The sequence below is a fragment of the Amblyraja radiata genome (assembly GCF_010909765.2).
Source record: "Amblyraja radiata isolate CabotCenter1 chromosome 42 unlocalized genomic scaffold, sAmbRad1.1.pri SUPER_42_unloc_2, whole genome shotgun sequence".
NCBI lineage: Eukaryota > Metazoa > Chordata > Chondrichthyes > Rajiformes > Rajidae > Amblyraja > Amblyraja radiata.
This window is the reverse complement of record NW_022630088.1, coordinates 1,950,210-1,969,821: the sequence shown is the minus strand read 5'-3', so window position 1 is coordinate 1,969,821 and position 19,612 is coordinate 1,950,210. Positions and strand designations below refer to the sequence as shown.

The 19,612-nt window shown below is 46.7% G+C and overlaps 4 protein-coding genes across 4 annotated transcripts in view; 1 reads left to right on the top strand and 3 right to left on the bottom strand.

Moving 5' to 3' along the window:
• Positions 1–19,612, bottom strand: part of LOC116969026 — a 573,861-nt gene that overhangs the window by 117,986 nt on the left and 436,263 nt on the right. The gene's annotated exons all lie outside the window — the stretch shown is intronic.
• The window catches only part of LOC116969039 (ribonuclease inhibitor-like), a 451,987-nt gene that overhangs the window by 172,010 nt on the left and 260,365 nt on the right, over positions 1–19,612 (bottom strand). The gene's annotated exons all lie outside the window — the stretch shown is intronic.
• LOC116969024 (zinc finger protein 432-like) overlaps positions 1–19,612 on the top strand; it is a gene marked incomplete at its 5' end in the record, with an annotated part of 120,078 nt that overhangs the window by 68,105 nt on the left and 32,361 nt on the right. The window lies entirely within an intron of this gene.
• LOC116969011 (histone-lysine N-methyltransferase PRDM9-like) overlaps positions 1–19,612 on the bottom strand; it is a 78,597-nt gene that overhangs the window by 41,593 nt on the left and 17,392 nt on the right. The window contains exons 2-3 of the mRNA XM_033015985.1: positions 2,642–2,679; positions 708–1,506 (exon numbers count right to left, since the gene is read on the bottom strand). Coding sequence (XP_032871876.1) covers positions 708–1,506; positions 2,642–2,679 — 837 coding nt within the window. The remainder of the gene's footprint in view (positions 1–707; positions 1,507–2,641; positions 2,680–19,612) is intronic.

Below are 19,612 nucleotides of genomic sequence, written 5' to 3'. Positions count from 1 at the left end.
GGGAAGGTGCAGAGATGGTTAACCAGAATGGTTTAAAAACAAGGAACTGCAGATGCTAGTTTACAAAAAAGGACACAAAATGCAGGAGTAACTCAGTGGGACAGGCAGCATCTCTGGACAGAAGTACTGAGTGACATTTCGGGTCGAGACTGAGGAGGTCTCGACCAGAAACGTTACCCATTCCTTCCAGCATTTTGTGTTTACCTAAACAGCGCCTATCTATCCACGTGTGCCAGCAGGCTGGAGGAGCGGGCAAAGGCCTGCCACAGAGCAGGCAGGTGAAGGGGCGCTGGCTGATGTGGACTCGCCGGTGCTCCAGCAGGTGGTCAAGATGGGTGAAGCCGTTACCACAGGACGGGCAGGGGAAGGGACGCTCACCGCTGTGGGTACGCCGGTGCTGCCACAGGCTGCACATGCGGGTCAAACCCTTGCCACACCCATCGCACACAAAATGTCTCTCTCCGGTGTGTATCTGCTGGTGCTCCCGCAGCCCCCATGCTCTCTTGTCACAGTGGGAGCAGCTGCTCGCCGGCGTGGGCCCGCCGGTGCTGCCGCAACCCCCGCGAGCTGTCAAACGACTCACCACAGTACGGGCAGTCGTAGGGCGGGCCACTGGTGTGCACGTGCTGGTGAGACAGGGCGTGGGAGGCCATGGCAAAGCGCTCTCCACACACCGGGCTGGGGACGGGACGGTCGCCAGCGTGCACCCGCTGGTGGGACAGCAAGTTGGAGAAACGGGTGAAGCCCTTGCCGCACTGGGCGCAGGTGTAGGGGCGCTCGCCGGTGTGGGTGCGCTGGTGATTCTGCAGGTGACTAGACTGGGTGAAGCCCTTGCCGCACTGGGTGCAGGTGTAGGGGCGCTCGCTGGTGTGGGTGTGCCGGTGCACCTGCAGGGTGCCAGAGTTGGTGAAGCCCTTGCCGCACTGGGCGCAGGTGAAGGGGCGCTCGCCAGTGTGGGTGCGCTGGTGATTCTGCAGGTCACTAGACTGGGTGAAGCCCTTGCCGCACTGGGTGCAGGTGTAGGAGCGCTCGCCGGTGTGGGTGCGCAGGTGCACCTGCAGGGTGCCAGAGTTGGTAAAGCCCTTGCCGCATTGGGCGCAGGTGAAGGGGCGCTTGTCAGTGTGGGTGTGCTGGTGCATCAGCAGGTTAGAGGGGCAGGTGAAGCCCTTGCCGCATAGGGTGCAGGTGTAGGGGTGCTCGCCAGTGTGGGTGCGCTGGTGCTTCATCAGACTCCTGGAGTGGGTGAAGCCCTTGCCGCACTGGGCACAGGTGTAGGGACGCTCGCCGGTGTGGGAGCGCTGGTGGGACAGCAGCCGGGTGGAGCGGGTGAAGCACTTGCCGCATTGGGCGCAGGTGCAGGGGGGCTCGCCATTGTGGGTGCGCTGGTGCACCTGCAGGCTACTGGAGTGGGTGAAGCCCTTGCCGCACTGGGCACAGGTGTAGGGACGCTCGCCGGTGTGGGTGCGCTGGTGCCTCAACAGGTTGTTGGCCAACTTGAAGCCTTTGCTGCAGCCGGGAAGGTGAAGGGCCACTCACTGCTGTGCACTCGCTGGTGCTCCCACAACGCCGACAACTGGGCAAAGCTCTTGCCGCATGTGGAGCAGCCATAGGGCCTCTCGCCCGTGTCCACCCGCCGGTGGGTCTCCAGGACATTTGCCGTCTTGAAACTCTTGCCGCACTCTGAGCAGTTGAAGGGGTGTTCTCCCGTATGCACCCGCCGGTGGGTTTCCAGCTCGCTCGGGCTCCGACAGGCCTTGCCACACACGTCGCACTCATAACGTTTCTCCTTGTTTTTGTTGTTGTTTTTTTTATATATTTATTAGAAGTAGACATATTATACAATGTAGTTACATATTATAGTAAAAAAAAAACTTTTCATATACATCAGTCATACATTATTAAAATTTTCCATTATCAATTACTTCTGCTTCTAGTATTTTTTATTTTTTATAGAAAGCGAGAAAAAGAGAGGGTAGAAAGTTACAAATAAAAAAGAAAGCAAAAAACACAACAGAAAAACAAGGGAGGTGGAATGGGTTACCTGTAATACATCAATGGAGATAGGTTCGTAGGTTATAAAGTATAGAGTATAGTTTTTCATCTGTTCCTGAGTTCAAGTTTCAGCTGGGTCCTCGTGCTGTGCCAATCTATCCCTTCAGATAGTTAATGAATGGAGCCCAAATTTTATGGAAAAGATCTTGTTTGTCCATTAAGACAAGTCTAATTCTTTCTAAGTATAGGGTCTCCGACATTTCCGTAATCCACATTTTGATTGTGGGGGTTGTAGGACCTTTCCAAAATTTTAATATTAATTTTTTCCGGTTATTATACTGTAATTGAGGAAGTTTCTTTGGTTTGTTGTGAGTGTTAAGCTTTGTTCTGATATTCCAAGTATTATTAATTTTGTGTCTGGGTCCAGTTTTGTATTAATAACTTCTGAAGTTATTTCAAAAATATCTGTCCAGAAATGTTTAAGTTTTATACAGTTTGCAAACGTATGTGTTAAATTAGCCTCTAAATGTAGACATTTATCACATTTCTCCTTCTTGTGCCCCATCATGTGGTCCTCCATCGAAGCTCAGCCCGCACACCGAGCACGGGGGGCTCACCGGCACCCTGTCTGCCCTCAATGGCCGCTCACGTCCCCGTCTCTCCGTCCACAGGAAGGGCTTCTAAACCCTGCAGGAGGGGAACACAGAGGGTCAACAAGCTGGCAAACAGGACATTACTAGCACATATTGAGTGTATTTATGACGGAGGAAACCGTTATATAAATCTGCGCGGCACACTGGCGCAGCGGTACAGTTGCTGCCTCACCGCCAGAGACCCGGGCTCGATCCTGACTACGGGTGCTGTCTGTGCGGAGTTTGTACGTTCTCCCTTTGACCTGCGTGGGATTTTACTCCGGGTGTTCCGGCTTCCTCCAACATTTCAAAGGCGTTCAGGGATGTAGATTAACCGGCCTCCGCAAAATTGCTGAATTTTCCCTAATGTGCGTGAGGAAGTGCTAGTGTACGGGGTGATCGCTGGTCGGCGCGGACTCCGTGGGCCGAAAGACCTGTTGTTTCCGCGCTGCATCTCTAAACTAAACTAAACCAAAGAAGGGTGTCAACCCAAAACGCCACCCATTCCTTCTCTTCACAGATGCTGCCTGACCCACTGAGTTACTCCAGCACTTTGTGTCTATCTTCTCCACAGATGCTGCCTGACCCGCTGAGTTACTCCAGCACTTTGTCATAGAGTCATAGAGTGATACAACGTTGGAAAGAGGTCCTTCAGACAACTCGTACCCGCACTCCTAGATCCCTCGGCTCCACACATTCCGCAAGGCTCAGAGTTGTACAGAGCCCTAGTGAGACCACACCTGGAGTACTGTGTGCTGTTTTGGTCCCCTAATTTGAGGAAGGACATTCTTGCTATTGAGGGAGTGCAGCGTCGGTTTGCAAGGTTAATTCCCGGAATGGCGGGACTGTCATATGCTGAGAGAATGGAGCGGCTGGGCTTGTACGCTGGAGTTTAGAAGGATGAGGGGATCTTATTGAAACATATAAGATTGTTAAGGGTTTGTGCTAGAGGCAGGAAACATGTTCCCGATGTTGGGGGAGTCCAGAACCAGAGGCCACAGTTTAAGAATTAGGGGTAAGCCATTTAGAACGGAGACGAGGAAACACTTTTCACAACAGAGTGTGGAATTCTCTGCCTCAGAGGGCGGTGGAGGCCGGTTCTCTGGATACTTTCAAGAGAGGGTTGGATAGGTCTCTCAAAGATCGCTGAGTCAAGGGATATGGGGAGAAGGCAGGAACGGGGTACTGATTTGGGATGATCAGCCATGATCACATTGAATGGCGGTGCTGGCTCAAAGGGCCGAATGGCCTACTCCTGCACCTATTGTCTATTGCCATTCACAGTGAAGATCCTGCCCTGGTTTGACTTCCTAAACTGCAACACCCTCCACACCCCCAAACAATGTGACCTCCTCCCTGTGGCTCCCTGCCCCTTACCCCTGCCGCCTCCTTACCCCTTTGCTCCCTCCCCCCTCCTCCCCACCCCCAAACAGTGTGAACCCCCACCATGCTCTCTAGCCCCTTCCTTGACTCACTTGGCCCCTCTACCCCCCCCACCCCAGTTCCCTGCCCTCCCCCATTCATCCCCCTCGGCACCAAACCCACTCCATCTTGAATCCCTCCCCCCTCCCTTTGCTCCCTGCTTCCCCCCGCTACTCACTTCACCCCTTTTTCCAACTCCCAGCCTCTCACCCCCTCCCTCCCCCGGACTGTCTCCTCTCTCTGACCCCTCCCCTTATTCCTGCCCCTCTCAGCCCCCCACCGCTCAGATATCTCTCTCACCCTCTCCCTTCCGAACTCTCTCTCCACAACTCCCCCCCTCTCTCTCTCCCTCCCTTCTCTATCTCTCTCCTCAACTCCACCCCTCTATCTCTCACTCTGCCCCCTCTCTCTCTCCCTCTCTCTACTCAATCCCTCTCTCCCTCCCCACACTCTCTATCTCTCTCACTCTCTATTCCCTTCTCTCTCTCCATCTCTCCCTCCCCGCCCTTTTCCTCTCTATCCCCTTCTCTCTCCCCACCCTCTCTCTCTCTCTTTATCCCCTTCTCTCTCTCCATCTCTCCCTCCCCACCCTCTCTCTCGCTCCTTCTCTCTCTCCATCTCTCCCTCCTCACCCTCAACGTTCTCCTCCTCTCGTTCTCTCTCCCTCCCTATCTCTTTCTATCTCTCTCCCTCCCTCTATCTCTCTCTCTCCATCTCTCTCTCTCCCTCTCTCTCTCCATCCATCTCTCTCTTTCTCCCCCTCTCTATCTCCCTCTCTCTCCCTCTCCCTTGTTCTCTCCCTCCTCTCTTTCTCTCTCTCCCCTCACTCCCTCTCTCTCACACTCTCCCCCCTCTTTCTCCCCCCCATCGTTCTCTCAATTTCTCTCCCTCCCTCTATTTTTCTCTCTTTCTCTCCCTCCATCTCTCTCTCCCTCTCTCTCACCACACTCACTCACTCTCCCTTCTCCCTCTTGTTCTCTCCCTCTATCTTTTTTTCTCTCTCTCTCACTCCCCAGCCTCTCTCTCTCTCTCTCTCTCTCTCTATCCCCTTCTCTCTCTCCATCTCTCTCTCTCCATCTCTCCCTCCCCACCTCTTTCCCTCTCTCTCTCCCACTTCTTCTTCTATGTAGTTTTTTTTGGCGGTTGGCAAACAACATTTTAGTGCATTACCGCCACCAACTGGTATGGAGTGTGGATCAAATAACATTATAACTTATATACTAATAACCTATATCTTTCCGAACAAATTGGTTACCCTGAGAAAAAGCAATAGGATTTGATAGCACTTATATGAATTATTTTGTAAAATATCTATTAAATCAAATTGTACTTTTTCTTTTCTGAATCGTTCACTCATTTGTCTTCTTTCTTCCTCATACCTCTCACAATGTATAATGACATACTCTATTGTCTCTTCTTGCCCATAGTATTCACATCTGCCTGTATTATGCTTGCCTATTATATAAAGTGTACTGTTCAGACCAGTGTGTCCAAATCTGATTCTTGAAATTACTGTCTCCTCTTTTCAGTTTTTTCCTGCACATCTCATTCCTCCCACTTTCCTCTGGACTCTGTAGAACCACCGTCCTTTCCGCTCTTCCTCCCATTGCTTTTGCCATCTTTCCTTCAGTCTTTGCTTAATAATGTCTTTAATTTCAGTTTTACCTATGTTAATACTTAAATCAATCTTACTTCTTTTTGTTACCTCTTTTGCTACCTTATCTGCCATTTTGTTTCCTCTAATGCCAATGTGTGCTGGTACCCATAAAAATATGACTGTAAGCCCCATCATTTGAATTCTGAATAGTGTTTGTTGTATTTCAATCAAAATGTCTGGTCTACTGTCTGAATGGCTGTGCTGTAAACTCTTTATTGCTAAACTTGAATCTGAACAAATAACTGTCCTTAAAGGCCTGGTATCCTCGACCCACTGTACCGCTAACAATATTGCAATCATTTCACCTGTGTATACTGAGACTTCATTATTGATCCTCTTCAAGTTCAAGTTCAAGTGAGTTTATTGTCATGTGTCCCTGTATAGGACAATGAAATTCTTGGTTTGCTTAAGCACACAGAAAATAGTAGGCATTTACTACAAAACAGATAAATGTGTCCATATACCATGATATAAATATATACACACATGAATAAATAAACTGGTAGTGCAAATAACAGAAAGTGGTTGCTAATAATCAGAGTTTTGTCCGAGCCAGGTTTAATAGCCTGATGGCTGAGGGGAAGTAGCTATTCCTGAACCTGGTTGTTGCAGTCTTCAGGCTCCTGTACCTTCTACCTGAAGGTAGCAGGGAGATGAGTGTGTGGCCAGGATGGTGTGGGTCTTTGATGATACTGCCAGCCTTTTTGAGGCAGCGACTGCGATAAATCCCCTCGATGGAAGGAAGGTCAGAGCCGATGATGGACTGGGCAGTGTTTACTACTTTTTGTAGTCTTTTCCTCTCCAGGGCGCTCAAATTTCTGAACCAAGCCACGATGCAACCGGTCAGCATGCCCTCGACTGTGCACCTGTAGAAGTTAGAGAGAGTCTTCCTTGACAATCCGACTCTCCGTAATCTTCTCAGGAAGTAGAGGCGCTGATGAGCTTTTTTGATAATTGCGTTAGTGTTCTCGGACCAGGAAAGATCTTCAGAGATGTGCACCCCCAGGAATTTGAAGTTCTTGACCCTTTCAACCATCGACCCGTTGATATAAATGGGGCTGTGGGTCCCCCTCCTACTCCTTCCAAAGTCCACAATCAGTTCCTTGGTTTTGCTGGTGTTGAGGGCCAGGTTATTGCGCTGGCACCATATGGACAGTTGCTCGATCTCTCTTCTGTACTCTGACTCATCCCCATCAGTGATACGCCCCACAATAGTGGTGTCGTCAGCGAACTTGATGATGGAGTTCGCACTGTGGTTCGCTACGCAGTCATGGGTATAGAGTGAGTACAGCAGGGGGATGAGCATGCAGCCTTGTGGTGCTCCCGTGCTGATTGTTATTGAGGCTGACACATTTCCACCAATACGAACAGACTGTGGTCTGTGGACGAGGAAGTCGAGGATCCAGTTGCAGAGGGATGCGCAGAGACCCAGTTCTGCGAGTTTGGTAACCAGTTTGGAGGGGATGATTGTGTTAAATGCCGAGCTGTAATCAATGAATAACAGCCTGACATATGAGTTTTTGTTGTCCAAGTGGTCCAGTGCGGAGTGGAGGGCCAGCGAGATCGCATCCACCGTTGATCTGTTGTGGCGGTACGCGAACTGCAGTGGGTCCAGGTTTTTGTCGATGTAGGAGTTGATTTGCTCCATGATCAACCTCTCAAAGCACTTCATCACCACCGGCGTTAGTGCTACTGGTCGATAGTCATTGAGGCACGTCACCTTACTCTTCTTGGGCACTGGTATAATTGATGCCCTTTTAAAGCAGGTGGGGACCTCAGACCTCAGAAGTGAGAGGTTGAAAATGTCCGTAAAAACTCCCGCCAGTTGGTCCGGACAGGTTTTTAGAACACGGCCGGGTATACCATCAGGTCCAGGTGCTTTTCGGGGGTTCACCCCTCTGAAGAATTTCCTGACATCGGCCTCTGTGACTGAGACTGAAATGCCATCACAGCGAATGGGGGATCGGGAAGGCACATCAGTATTCTCCCTGTCAAAGCGTGCGTAAAACGCATTGAGCTCGTCAGGGAGTGATGTTACACCGGCATTCGAGCTGCCTCCTGGTTTTGCCTTGTAGGAGGTGATTGCATTCAGACCCTGCCACAGCTGCCGAACATCTGTCTCGTCCTCCAGTTTGGAGCAGAAGTCCCTTTTGACCTTTTTGATGGCCTTACCAAGGTCGTATCTGGTCTTCATGTAGGCCACTGTATCGTTGGAAGTCAATGCCCTGTGTCTGGACTTCAGGAGAGTGCGGATCTCAAAGTTCATCCAAGGTTTCTGATTGGGAAACACTCGGAAGGTTTTTGTAGGGATGCAGTCCTCCACACATTTCTTTATGAAGTCTGTAACGACTGTGGCATATTCGTTCAAGTCCGTTGCCGAGTCCTTGAACATTGCCCAGTCTACAGACTCCAAACAGTCCTGGAGTTGTTCTTCTGCCCCCCCCCCCCCCCCCCGACCAGCTCTGTGCTGTCCTCACTTCTGCGGGTGCGCTCTTTAATTGCTGCTTGTAGGCAGGAAGAAGCAGCACCGCGGTATGGTCGGATTTACCGAAATGAGGGCGAGGGATAGAGCGATAGGCATTCTTGATCGTGGTGTAGCAGTGGTCGAGGGTGTTAGGTCCTCTGGTGCAGCAGGAGACATGTTGGTGGAAGTTGGGGAGTGATTTCTTGAGGTTCGCCTTATTGAAGTCCCCAGCAATGGTGGTAAATGCCTCGGGGTAAGACGTCTGGTGTTTGTTGACCACAGCGTGCAGCTCCTCCAGTGCCAGACGGACGTCTGCCTGGGGTGGGATGTAGACCGCGGTCAGGATAACGGAGGTGAATTCTCTCGGGAGGTAGAAGGGACGGCACTTCACCGCCAGATGTTCGAGGTGTGGAGAGCAGGAGTTGGACAGGACTGCCACGTCGGAACACCACGCAGAGTTGACCATGAGGCAGACGCCCCCTCCTCTCCCTTTCCCAGATGCCAGGGTACGGTCCATGCGGTGGATGGAGAACCCTTCAGGCTGGACCGCTGAGTCTGGGGAGCTGGGGGTGAGCCATGTCCCTGTGAAATTGAACACAGAGCATTCCCTCAGCTCCCTTTGATAAAGCAGTCTTGCCCTTAAGTCCTCCACTTTGTTTTCAAGGGACTGTACATTAGCCAGTAGGATAGTTGGGAGAGGGGGCCGAAGTCCCCTGCGCTTCATTCTGACCTGGAGTCCTGCCCGACGGCCACGTTTCCGGACACAATGGAGGCTTACCCTTTGTTTCCAGGTACTGTACTTGCTGTACCTGCTGTTTCTGCGGACCTGCGCTGGAACGGGGATTCCCTCACAGACGGCAGCTCCAGCTCTGTAACGAACAGGGGTTCCCTCAAAGTCGGCAGCTGCAGCTCCAGCTTCATTGTTCCTGGAGGATCCAGCCCGTCGGCTCTGGGGGTCATCCCGGGGTTTCAAGGTACAGTACCTGGGATCCTCAGTCGGGTCGGGAGTTCCACAGCCAGCGTGGGAAAGTTTAAAGTCCGGGGTTCCCGCAGCTGCGGGAGTTCGCGAAATTGCGAGAGCCTTGAGGTGCTCAAGCAGCTTGTCCGAAACGGCACCGATTTCTGCCGTTTTTCTGATCCAGGTAAGTTGTTGGAAATTGTAGTTGAGCCTTTTCTTTTCCGGAGCTCCGCAAATGTCGCCGCAGGCAGGCGCCATCTACTTTGATGTGAAATTCTGGTACAATAAATGCTACTCCTACTTTATCTACTGAATCTTTTGATGCATCTGTATAAATTTGGACAAAGCTGTAATATCTGTGAATGTATTCCTGTATGATGAATGAATTATACATACGTTGTTTATCCTTGTTTTTCTGTTCTAATATTGTAAAGTCTACTGTTGCATCTGGAAGTATCCAAGGTGGAATTGAAGGTAATGGAACCGTTGGAACCACATTTAATAGTAAGATTAAACGAGAACTTACCAGTTTGAAGTTTGATCTTTATTTTATGAGGAGGAACGTTGAGGGAATACGTGAAGAACCCCGCCTACGGCGCATGCGTGTCATTCTTCAAAGCAGCGGTGTGAGGTCACAGATAGAAAATAATGACCTAAGATAGTAAGATTATTAAAGAGATACCAGTTTAAGATATGACCATATAAGGGTGGGAGCGGAGGGCACGTATTCCCTCAACGTTCCTCCTCATAAAATAAAGATCAAACTTCAAACAGGTAAGTTCTCGTTTAATCTTACTATTTTACTTCGGAGTCACGTGAGTGACTTCGTGAAGACTTCAAAGCTCTGTGACCTCATGCCGTGGAACGAGTCCAATCTTCACAACTGCCTTGGTAGTTTGGGAGAAATTGTTACTGGTATTTAAAAAAAAAAAATACAATGATACCAACATTTTTAAGCAAAAATTGTAAATAATATTTATTAAATCAATTTATAAACCTTATAAGCTTCAGGTGTAAATTAAATAGAACTCAAAATTTTGCCCGAAAACGTTTCTTCTTTTCTAACTGGTTTGTTGTAATATGTGCGAAACGTTTTCTCTGATGACCATCCTGCAGTTCTGAGGATATTGTCCATCGGTACCTCCAGGCGATTAGCTGCTGATGTAGATGCAGCCCTGGTGGAGTGAGATTTGAATACATTAGTGTCCACTCCTGCCTGAACTAAGCAATATCTCAGCCACCGTGAAATGGTCTGAGTCGAGACTTTATGGTATGGCTTCTTATGGCTAATTAAAAGAGCCTTTTCATTGCCTCTGATAGCCTTCGTTCTGTCCATATATAACATGATGTGTTTTACTACACAGAGACGTTCATCCTGTGGATAGGCTATGAACTCTATCACCTGACCCGCTGATCCTGGTCTATTTTGCTTAATAAGGCCCTGGATCACGAAAATCAGCCTTCCTGTCGCCTCCGTCAAGTTATCCAATCTTAACTTCTGTAATGACTGGACCCTTTGCGCTGTGACCAGCGCCATAAGCATAACCATTTTCATAGTTAGATAGTTTAGCGGTAATGCCGTAGCCGGTGACCAATTCCGTAACATTTTTAGGACTACGCTCACATCCCAGATTTGGCTATATCTAGCCCTTGGTGGGTTAGTGTTAAAGATGCCTCGTAGCAGTTTTATTACTAGAGGATGTGAGCCGACACCATGTCTTTCTGTGCCTTCCCATAAATAACTGGACAAGGCACTCCTAGCACTATTGACCGTGCTGTAACTGAGTCCTTCAAAGTGCAGGCTTGTGAGGAATTCTAGGACAGCTGGAATATCCACCTTTCTGTGGTCTAGATTGTTGTCCAGGCAGTATTGAGTCCATTTCTTGACATGACATAAATATTGTTTTTGAGTGGAAAGTCTCTGTGCTGCTGTGATCATGTCCACAGTTCTATCAGATAAACCCATATGCCGAAATGGTTCCTTCAGAGTCTACAAACCAATAAATTTAGATAATTATGGCAAGGATGGCTGTCCCCAGTCACCGGATGCACCAGCAACTGAGGACTATGTTTTAAAGTAATATATGGTGTAAGCACCAAATCCTGCAGCACCGAGAACCATGGTTGGGTAGGCCAATCAGGTACTATGAGAATCCCAGATGCCGAGTCTAGCTGAATTTTCCGTAGTACCCGATTGATGAGGCAGAAAGGAGGAAATGCATAAATGAACCATTTCCCCCAGTGCAAAGAGAATGCATCTGTAGCTTCTGCCTCAGGATCTGGTTCCCATGATATATACCTAGGTAACTGATGATTTAACCTGGATGCAAAAAGATCAATATCCGGCCTTCCGTACTTTGCTGTGATATCAGCAAATATCTTTCTGTCTAACATCCATTCCGTATTTTCATTAAATTTTCGTGACCTGGCGTCTGCCACTGAATTAAGTATCCCTGGTAGATACGTAGCCGATAACCAAATATTCCTTTGGATACACCATTCCCAAATATGGTTTGCCAATTCATCACAGGATATTGATATATTTCCACCCATATGATTTATATATGCCACCCCCGTGGTATTGTCTATCTGCAATCTAACATGCTGGTTAATCATTCCCGAGCAATAAGATTTTAAACCATAAAAAGCACTCAACATTTCTAAGTAATTTATACCCTTTGTGGTAAGTAGGTTAGTTTCCTGTATATTCCATCTCCCTCCAGAGCTCGAGATGGTATCCGTTGCTCCCCAACCCAGTGCACTGGCATCTGTTTGTAATACCACAGATGGGTTTGGAATAACTATTGGGTTGGAGCTATATATAACATTTTGTTCCCACCATTGTAGTTCTTTTATAGCTCTAATTGTTAGCTCCATAGGCCTATCAAAATGGCCTCTATTAATTTTTAGTGCTCTAATTTTTTCTCTCTGTAAATTTTGGTAATGCAATCGTCCAAATTGAATGGCAGGAAACGTGGCTATAATTTTCCCAATAATCCTGGCTACCCGTCTAATGGATGGTTTAACGGTATTAATAAGCTCTGTGCAATCCTCTTGGAACTCAGTGGCTTTCCCTATAGGTAAAGTCACTAACATATCAAGTGTGTTAATAGTGAACCCCAAGTAATCAATATTAGTTGCAGGTGTTAATCTTGACTTAATTGGATGGATAATGAATCCCAGCTGTTCCATCAATTTTCTTGTGGCAACCACTGCTCTACTAGCCAATTCATAAGTTTTCCCCACAATCAAGATATCATCCAAATATGCCATCACTCTATAGTTTTGTTGTCTAAGAAATGCCAAAGCTGGTTTAAGAATTTTTGTGAATAATCTAGGGGCTGACGTTAGCCCGTTTGGTAGCGCCTTGTATTGCCAAAGCTGACCCATCCAATTAAATTTCAAAAACCGTCTGTGTTCTTCTCTGATGGGTACCGTATAGTAAGCATCTTGCAGATCAATACTTGCCATAAAGTAGCCTGCCGACACTAGCTCTGTAGCAGTACTAAAAGTATCCATTTTAAAATGAGCATATTGTACAAACTTATTAAGTGTTGATAAATCAATAATTATCCGGCAACCCCCATCTTTCTTATGGCTAATGAATATATTTGAGACAAATTCCTGTTGTTCATGTTTGGTTTTTTCAATTACTCCTTTCGTGAACAACCTTTGTATTTCAATTTTTGCTTTAGCTCTGTCTAATTTGGTAAGCATATAAGTTCTGTCCGGTGTATGTTGTACTGGAGGTTCTTGTATACTTGCTTTTTTAGTCGTCCCATAAGGATGATACCGTTTTCCGACATATCCTTTGGTCGCTTTTATTAGGCCCAACGTTTTGGCCTCTTCCTCCAAATCTTTGACCTGTTTTGATAGGTCACCCCCAAACAACAAATTTTGAGGTTTTATGGCTTTCTGTTTGCACAGGATTGCAAATTTTGGGTCTAACGTTGGCTGAATAGCCCCTTTCCTGATGTTGTTCAGTTCAAATTGAACATTGCAAAACAGTGCTAAAGCGTCTTTCATGTCATTGGACATATCCACATTTTCCAGCCTACGGGCCAAAGCTGTTATACCCGCCGAGAGTCCTTTACTAGCATTCTGTATTTTTATATCCAGACTCCGAATATCCTGCCCCACGTGTCTCCAAATGCTTCGGTTCACCTTGGGTACATTCAGAGCCGCACAATTTCGCGGAGGTAAATGTCTTGCCCATACCTCAGCTAAGGTATCAGTTTTGAGGTGATGGGTCGTCATATAATCAATGCTGGCCGCCATCCTGGCCTCTAGGTCTTTTCCAGTTTCTTCTTGCTGGAAATATGTGTGCACCATGTCCAGCAACTGTGTTCCCTCATCCTCCATATGGGAACGTGGCTCTGACTCTTGTTCAGAGTCCGAGTCAGGCAGCCCTTGAACACCCTCTTCAGATGAGGATGATATGTCCAGCAGCCTTTTCTGGCCATGCTCTGAGGGACTTACACCTGTATGTGTGCGGCTTTTATCCATTTTCTGGAGCCTGACACTATGGAGATGTTCCTCCCACAACCGCTCCAGCCGACTTTCGTGCTCTCCCGCACTAGTCGCTCGCGGGTGTTTCTTTTTAGCCCACCGCTCCTGCCGACTTTCGTGCCCTCGGGCACTAGTCGCACGCGGTTTAAATCGCAACTCGTCGCCATGCCTACCGGCTCTGGTTGCTCCCGGCCGCTGCAAACGCCGTTTTTTCGCCGTCCCGGTACTCCTCCAAACAGATAGATGACGGCCCCACATGCTGCAGCCACTCGTACTGTTTTCCGAGCTCTGCAGATGCGATCGCTGCCGGCTGCTCTATGCCCTGCAGCTGGTCATCATCACTGGTATACAAGTAAGTATTTACCGGCGATTTTTCGGGCTCACTTTCCCAGCGGTTCGTTTTGCGTTTCGCCTTCCCGCCCGGTCTAGAATTAGTTTTTCCCGGCGCGGGGTTTGAATCTGGCACAGCTGGCTCAACGCAAACTGCCTGTGCCGTCGGCTGCTGCTGCGGGTCCCCGGCACCTTTACCGCCGACATCCTGCAGCTTCTTCACAGCCTTTCTGCGTCCTCTATCCATTCCTAAAAAACGGTGAAAATGCAGAATCACTTACCTGCCGTCGACCGGCTTGTTAACTCTCCCGTTCAAGGGGACGTCCTCCCCAGGTCCGACACGTTCAATGCGTGTATGCGATATGACACGCATGCGCCGTAGGCGGGGTTCTTCACGAAGTCACTCACGTGACTCCGAAGTAAAATTGTGCTATGCTGATTTCTAATGCTCTCTGGGTCACTGTCCATCCAAAACTTTTTGTTTCCCTTCTCTCCTTTTCCCAGCATGGTTTGACAGTAACTTGTGCTGGGTGTTCTTGACTGTGTCCCTGTAGGTTAATCCAGTAATTCAATGAAAGCTGTATCCTTCTCATCTCTAGAGGCATCTCCACCATTTCAACCTGTAATGCTGCTGTTGGAGTTGTTTTTATTGCACCTGTACATATTCTCAATGCCTGATATTGAATGTTGTCTATTTTCTTAAGAGAAGTACTTGATGCGAACCCATACACCACACAACCATAATCTAACACCGATCTAATTAACCCAGTGTATATAGCCTTCAAAGCTGTTCTATCTGCCCCCCAATCACATCCAACTAAACATCTCATTACATTAAGTATCTTCTTACATTTGTCCACTACTTTCTGAATATGAACCATCCATGTAATCCTCTCATCAAACCATAAACCTAAAATGTATAGTATTTTACTCTCTCCAATCCCTGGTTATATAATTTTAGTTTAACCTCACTACCAATTTTCTTCCTAGTAAAAAACATTATCTTTGTCTTTTCCACAGAAAATTTGAATCCCCATTTATATGACCACTCTTGTACCTTTATTATAGCCCTCTGTAGTTTCTGCACAATAAACTTCACATTTCTCCCCCTTTTCCAGATTGCCCCATCATCCGCAAACAGTGAAACTATCATTTCATTTACAATTTCTTCATATACATCATTTATCATTACTAAAAATAGTAAAGGACTTATTATGCTCCCTTGACGTGTTCCATTTTCAATATCTAATGTTCCTGAGTATTGATTTCCAACCCGTACTTGTATTGACCTCCCAAATAAAAAATCCTTAACCATTTAAATATACGACCTTTAATCCCCAACTTACCTAGTTTCACTAATAACCATTCTCCCCACATCATATCATATGCTTTCTCAATATCAAACACCGTCCAGTACAAAGATCCTCCAGCGCTTTATTTAGGATCTTTGGTCCCGTGCGAGTCGGCTCCATCTTGGCCACAGAGGCGTCATTTCCGGGCTGATGCCCCTCTCTCTGTCTGCGGGGCAACGGGGAGGGGCCGTGAGGTCATTTCCGGGCTGAGGCCCCTCCCTCTGTCTGCGGGGCAACGGGCCGGGGCCGTGAGGTCATTTCCGGGCTGAGGCCCCTCCCTCTGTCTGCGGGGCAACGGGCCGGGGCCGTGAGGTCATTTCCGGGCTGAGGCCCCTCCCTCTGTCTGCGGGGCAACGGGCGGTCAGGGCAGGGCCGGGCCGGGCGGGATGAGCCGTGAGTACAACCCCTCCTCCACTCTCACTCTCTCTCCCTCCGCCGCCGGTGAAGCGTTTCTAATCTCCCTCTCCCTCACTACCCGGGGTCCGGGCCCCGTTGCTAGGGGGAGGATGACGCCTCCACCGGAAGTCGCTCCCCTCCGCGGCCCAACAAACCCTCACAACTCGCTTTAAATAAAAGATCTTGGCTCCAAACCCCGTCCACACGTGATTCCACCTCCTCCCCCCCCCCCCGGGACACAGGCGGCTGTGGAGCATTTTACTGCCGGTTTACAGGGTTTATTGGCTCTTCCCGCCTCCACCCCCGCGGGGTCAGGGCTCCCCCCCATCTCCCCATCTCCCCATCTCTCTATCTACTGTCAAATAGTAAACAACGACTGTGGGATAATGTACACAGACATCTCTCTCTCTCACCTTCTCTCTCTCTCTCTGCCTCTCTCTATCTATCTCTACCGATCTATCACTTTCTGTCTCTAAATCTACCTATCTCTGTCTTTCTATCTACGTCCCTCTCTCTCTCTTTCTCTCTCTCTGTTTATCTCTCCCTCTATCTCTCAATTTCTGTCTCTCTATCTCTCTGTATATTCTTCTATATATATATCCCTTGCTCTCGCCCTCTCCCGCTCCCACTCCCACTCCTACTCCCACTCTCTCTCTTTCACTATCTCTCTTTATCTCCCACTCTCTCTCTCTCGCCCTCTCTCTCTTTCCTTTCTCTCGGTTCTCTCTCTCCTCGCTACCGGTTCTCTCTCTCTCAAGGAACGGCTTCTCCTCTCTCTCGCTCTCATCTTCTCTCTTTCCTCTTCGTCTCCCTCTCTCTCTCTCCTCTCGTCTTCCTCGTCTCTGTCTTCTCTCTCTCTCTCTCTCTCTATCTATCTCTCTGTCTATCTCTATCTTTTTTTTTTTTTTTTTAATTATTTTTATTAGAAGTACGGTAAATTACAATAACACACAACACACATATCTTAATACATTTTTTGTACCGCTTCATTTTTTTTAAAGCTTTAAGAAAAAGATAGAAGTAAGCAAAGTAAAGAAGGTGCGCAAGAGTCGTGAAGTGCAAGAGAGTGTTGGGAAAAGAAAGCCCCTTAGAAAAGAAGTTAGAGAAGGAAGTGAAGTAAGAAAGTAGACCCTAGAAAAGAAAGAAAAAGAAAGTAAGGACAATCGCTCTATTATAACATTAAACTCCGCAGAAAGACTACCAACCAAGTCTGTTTTTGTTGTTTTACCTCCCATTGCCAGGTCCTGATACCATTTATTTATTTATTGATTTTTAAAATTACTATTGCACCTCATGCTTGTAATAGGTCCATAAACGTAGACCACGTCTTTTGGAATTGGTTTGCTTTACCTGCTAAGAGGAATCTCATCTCTTCCAGATGTAATGTTTCAAACATATTTGATGTCCACATTTTTATTGTTGGTGTGGGCGCAATTTTCCAGAATTTAAGTATGAGCTTTTTTCCCATTATTAGCCCATAATTGAGTAAATTCTTCTGATACACGTTTAATTCAGGGATACCTTCCGATATCCCAAAAATGATCCATTCTGGTTTTGGTACCAGTTTTATTTTAATTAATTTTGAAAAAATATCAAATATTCCATGCCAGAATTTTTGGATTTTTGTACAAAAAACAAAAGAATGCGCTATGGTAGCTTCTTGACACAGACATTTATCACAGATTGGTGAAACATTAGGAAAGATTTTATTTAATTTAGTTTTTGAATAATATAGTCTATGTAATGTTTTGAATTGGATAAGCGTATGTCGTACATTGATCGAGCATTTATGCACCTGTAGTAAATGATTATCCCAGCTCTCTTTTGAAATTTTTATAGCTAATTCTTGTTCCTAGTCTCTTCTAATTCCATCTGTTGTGGGTATTTCTATGTTTAAAATGATATTATATAAGTACGATATTAAATTAGCTGATTCCGCCTTTGTCTTCATTGCTTCATCCAGTAAGTCGGAAGGCATATTATGATAGTCTTTTGTGTATTTTTTCAAATAATCACAAATTTGAAGATATTTAAAATATTGGTTATTTTTCAAATTATATTTCAGTTGTAGTTGTTGAAATGATAGTAATTTTCCCACTTCATACAGATCTTCGAGCGTTTTGATTCCCATTCTTTCCCATTGTATAAATGATTTGTCTATGATTGATGGTTTAAACGATGGGTTATTGACTATTGGTATTGAGAGAGATAGGTTTCTTAATTTTAGATTCTGTTTTATTTGTTTCCATGTTCTAATTGTGCTATGTATAATTGGGTTTTTATTATAATTTTTATTATTCAGATTTATTGGTGAGAGGATAATCGCTCCTATATTACTCGGGGAGCAGTCCCCTTTTTCCATTACAATCCAGTCCGCCTGCTGGGCAGAATTGTCCAGCAGGTGAATCATATTTTTAATATTTACTGCCCAATTATAATACATAAAGTTAGGGAGCGCTAGACCCCCCAACTCTTTTCGTTTATTAAGGTGTGTTCTTTGTATTCTATGGGGTTTATAATCCCATATGAAATTTGTAATGTCTGAGTCCAATTTTTTGAAAAACGTTTTTGGGAGATATATAGGTATTGATTGAAATAGGTATAGAATTTGTGGTAAGAAAATCATTTTTATAGCGTTTATTCTGCCTATTAAGGACATCGGAAGTGTTTTCCAGAATTTAATCAAATTATTTAATTTCTTAAGTAAGGGATTATAATTGGCTTTAAACATATCCTGGTAATTTCTAGTAATTTCAATTCCCAAATATTTGAATTTTTCTGTAGCTATTTTAAAGGGGAATTTCCTAAGGTGTGTTGAGTCTTTTGGTTTTATCGACATAATTTCACTTTTGTTCCAATTTATTCTATATCCTGAAAAGGATCCAAAGTCCTCAATTAAATTTAATATATTCGGTATACTAATTTGTGGTTTTGTGATGTACAGTAGTACATCATCGGCATATAGGAATATTTTGTTATTTGAATATTTTGTATTATAACCGTAAATATCCAGGTGTGTTCTTATTTTTTCAGCAAGGGGTTCAATTACCAAAGCAAATAACAGCGGAGATAATGAACAACCTTGTCTATTGCCCCTTGATAGTTCAAATTTCTATCTGCGGGATGTACAAGACACAGTTAGATTTAGCTCTTAGGGTAAAGGAATCAAGGGATATGGGGAGAAAGTAGGAACGGGGTACTGATTATGGATGATCAGCCATGATCACATTGAATGGCGGTGCTGGCTTGAAGGGCTGAATGGCCTCCTCCTGCACCTATTGTCTATGTTACCTTCTCCCAACTAACAATGACCCCATCAGTCTGAAGAAGGGTTTCGGCCCGAAACGTTGCCTATTTCCTTTGCTCCATAGATGCTGCTGCACCCGCTGAGTTTCTCCAGCATTTTTATCCACCTAACAATGATCTATTCCACGTTTTCCTTGAACTCCAATGCTGTTTGCACTCCTTACACTTCCTTATCTCTCTACCTCCCATCACTGAAGAAGGGTCTTGCCCTAAAACGTCACGGTTTCCTTCTCTCCACAGAGGCTGCCCGACCCGCTGTGACTCTAGCACTGTGTGACCTTCTTCCCATGATGCATGCCGCCCCCCCCCCCACATGACTGCGCAATGACGGGGTGGGGCCGACAGTCGCCCTCAGATGGGCAGTGACGCCTGGGAGCCGATTGTACAGGCCGTCCATGCGGGCGGCTGACATTACGGTGCGGTGCGGGCGGCTCGACGCGGTTCACCAATGTTCGGCGCACCCTCACCCACCCACTCATACCCCCCTACGTGACTCAGCGCCAATCCCCGGCGGTGCGGTGCCGGCTGTCCCCCTCGAACCAGGGGTAGAAACATAGAAACATAGAAAATAGGTGCAGGAGTAGAGGCCATTCG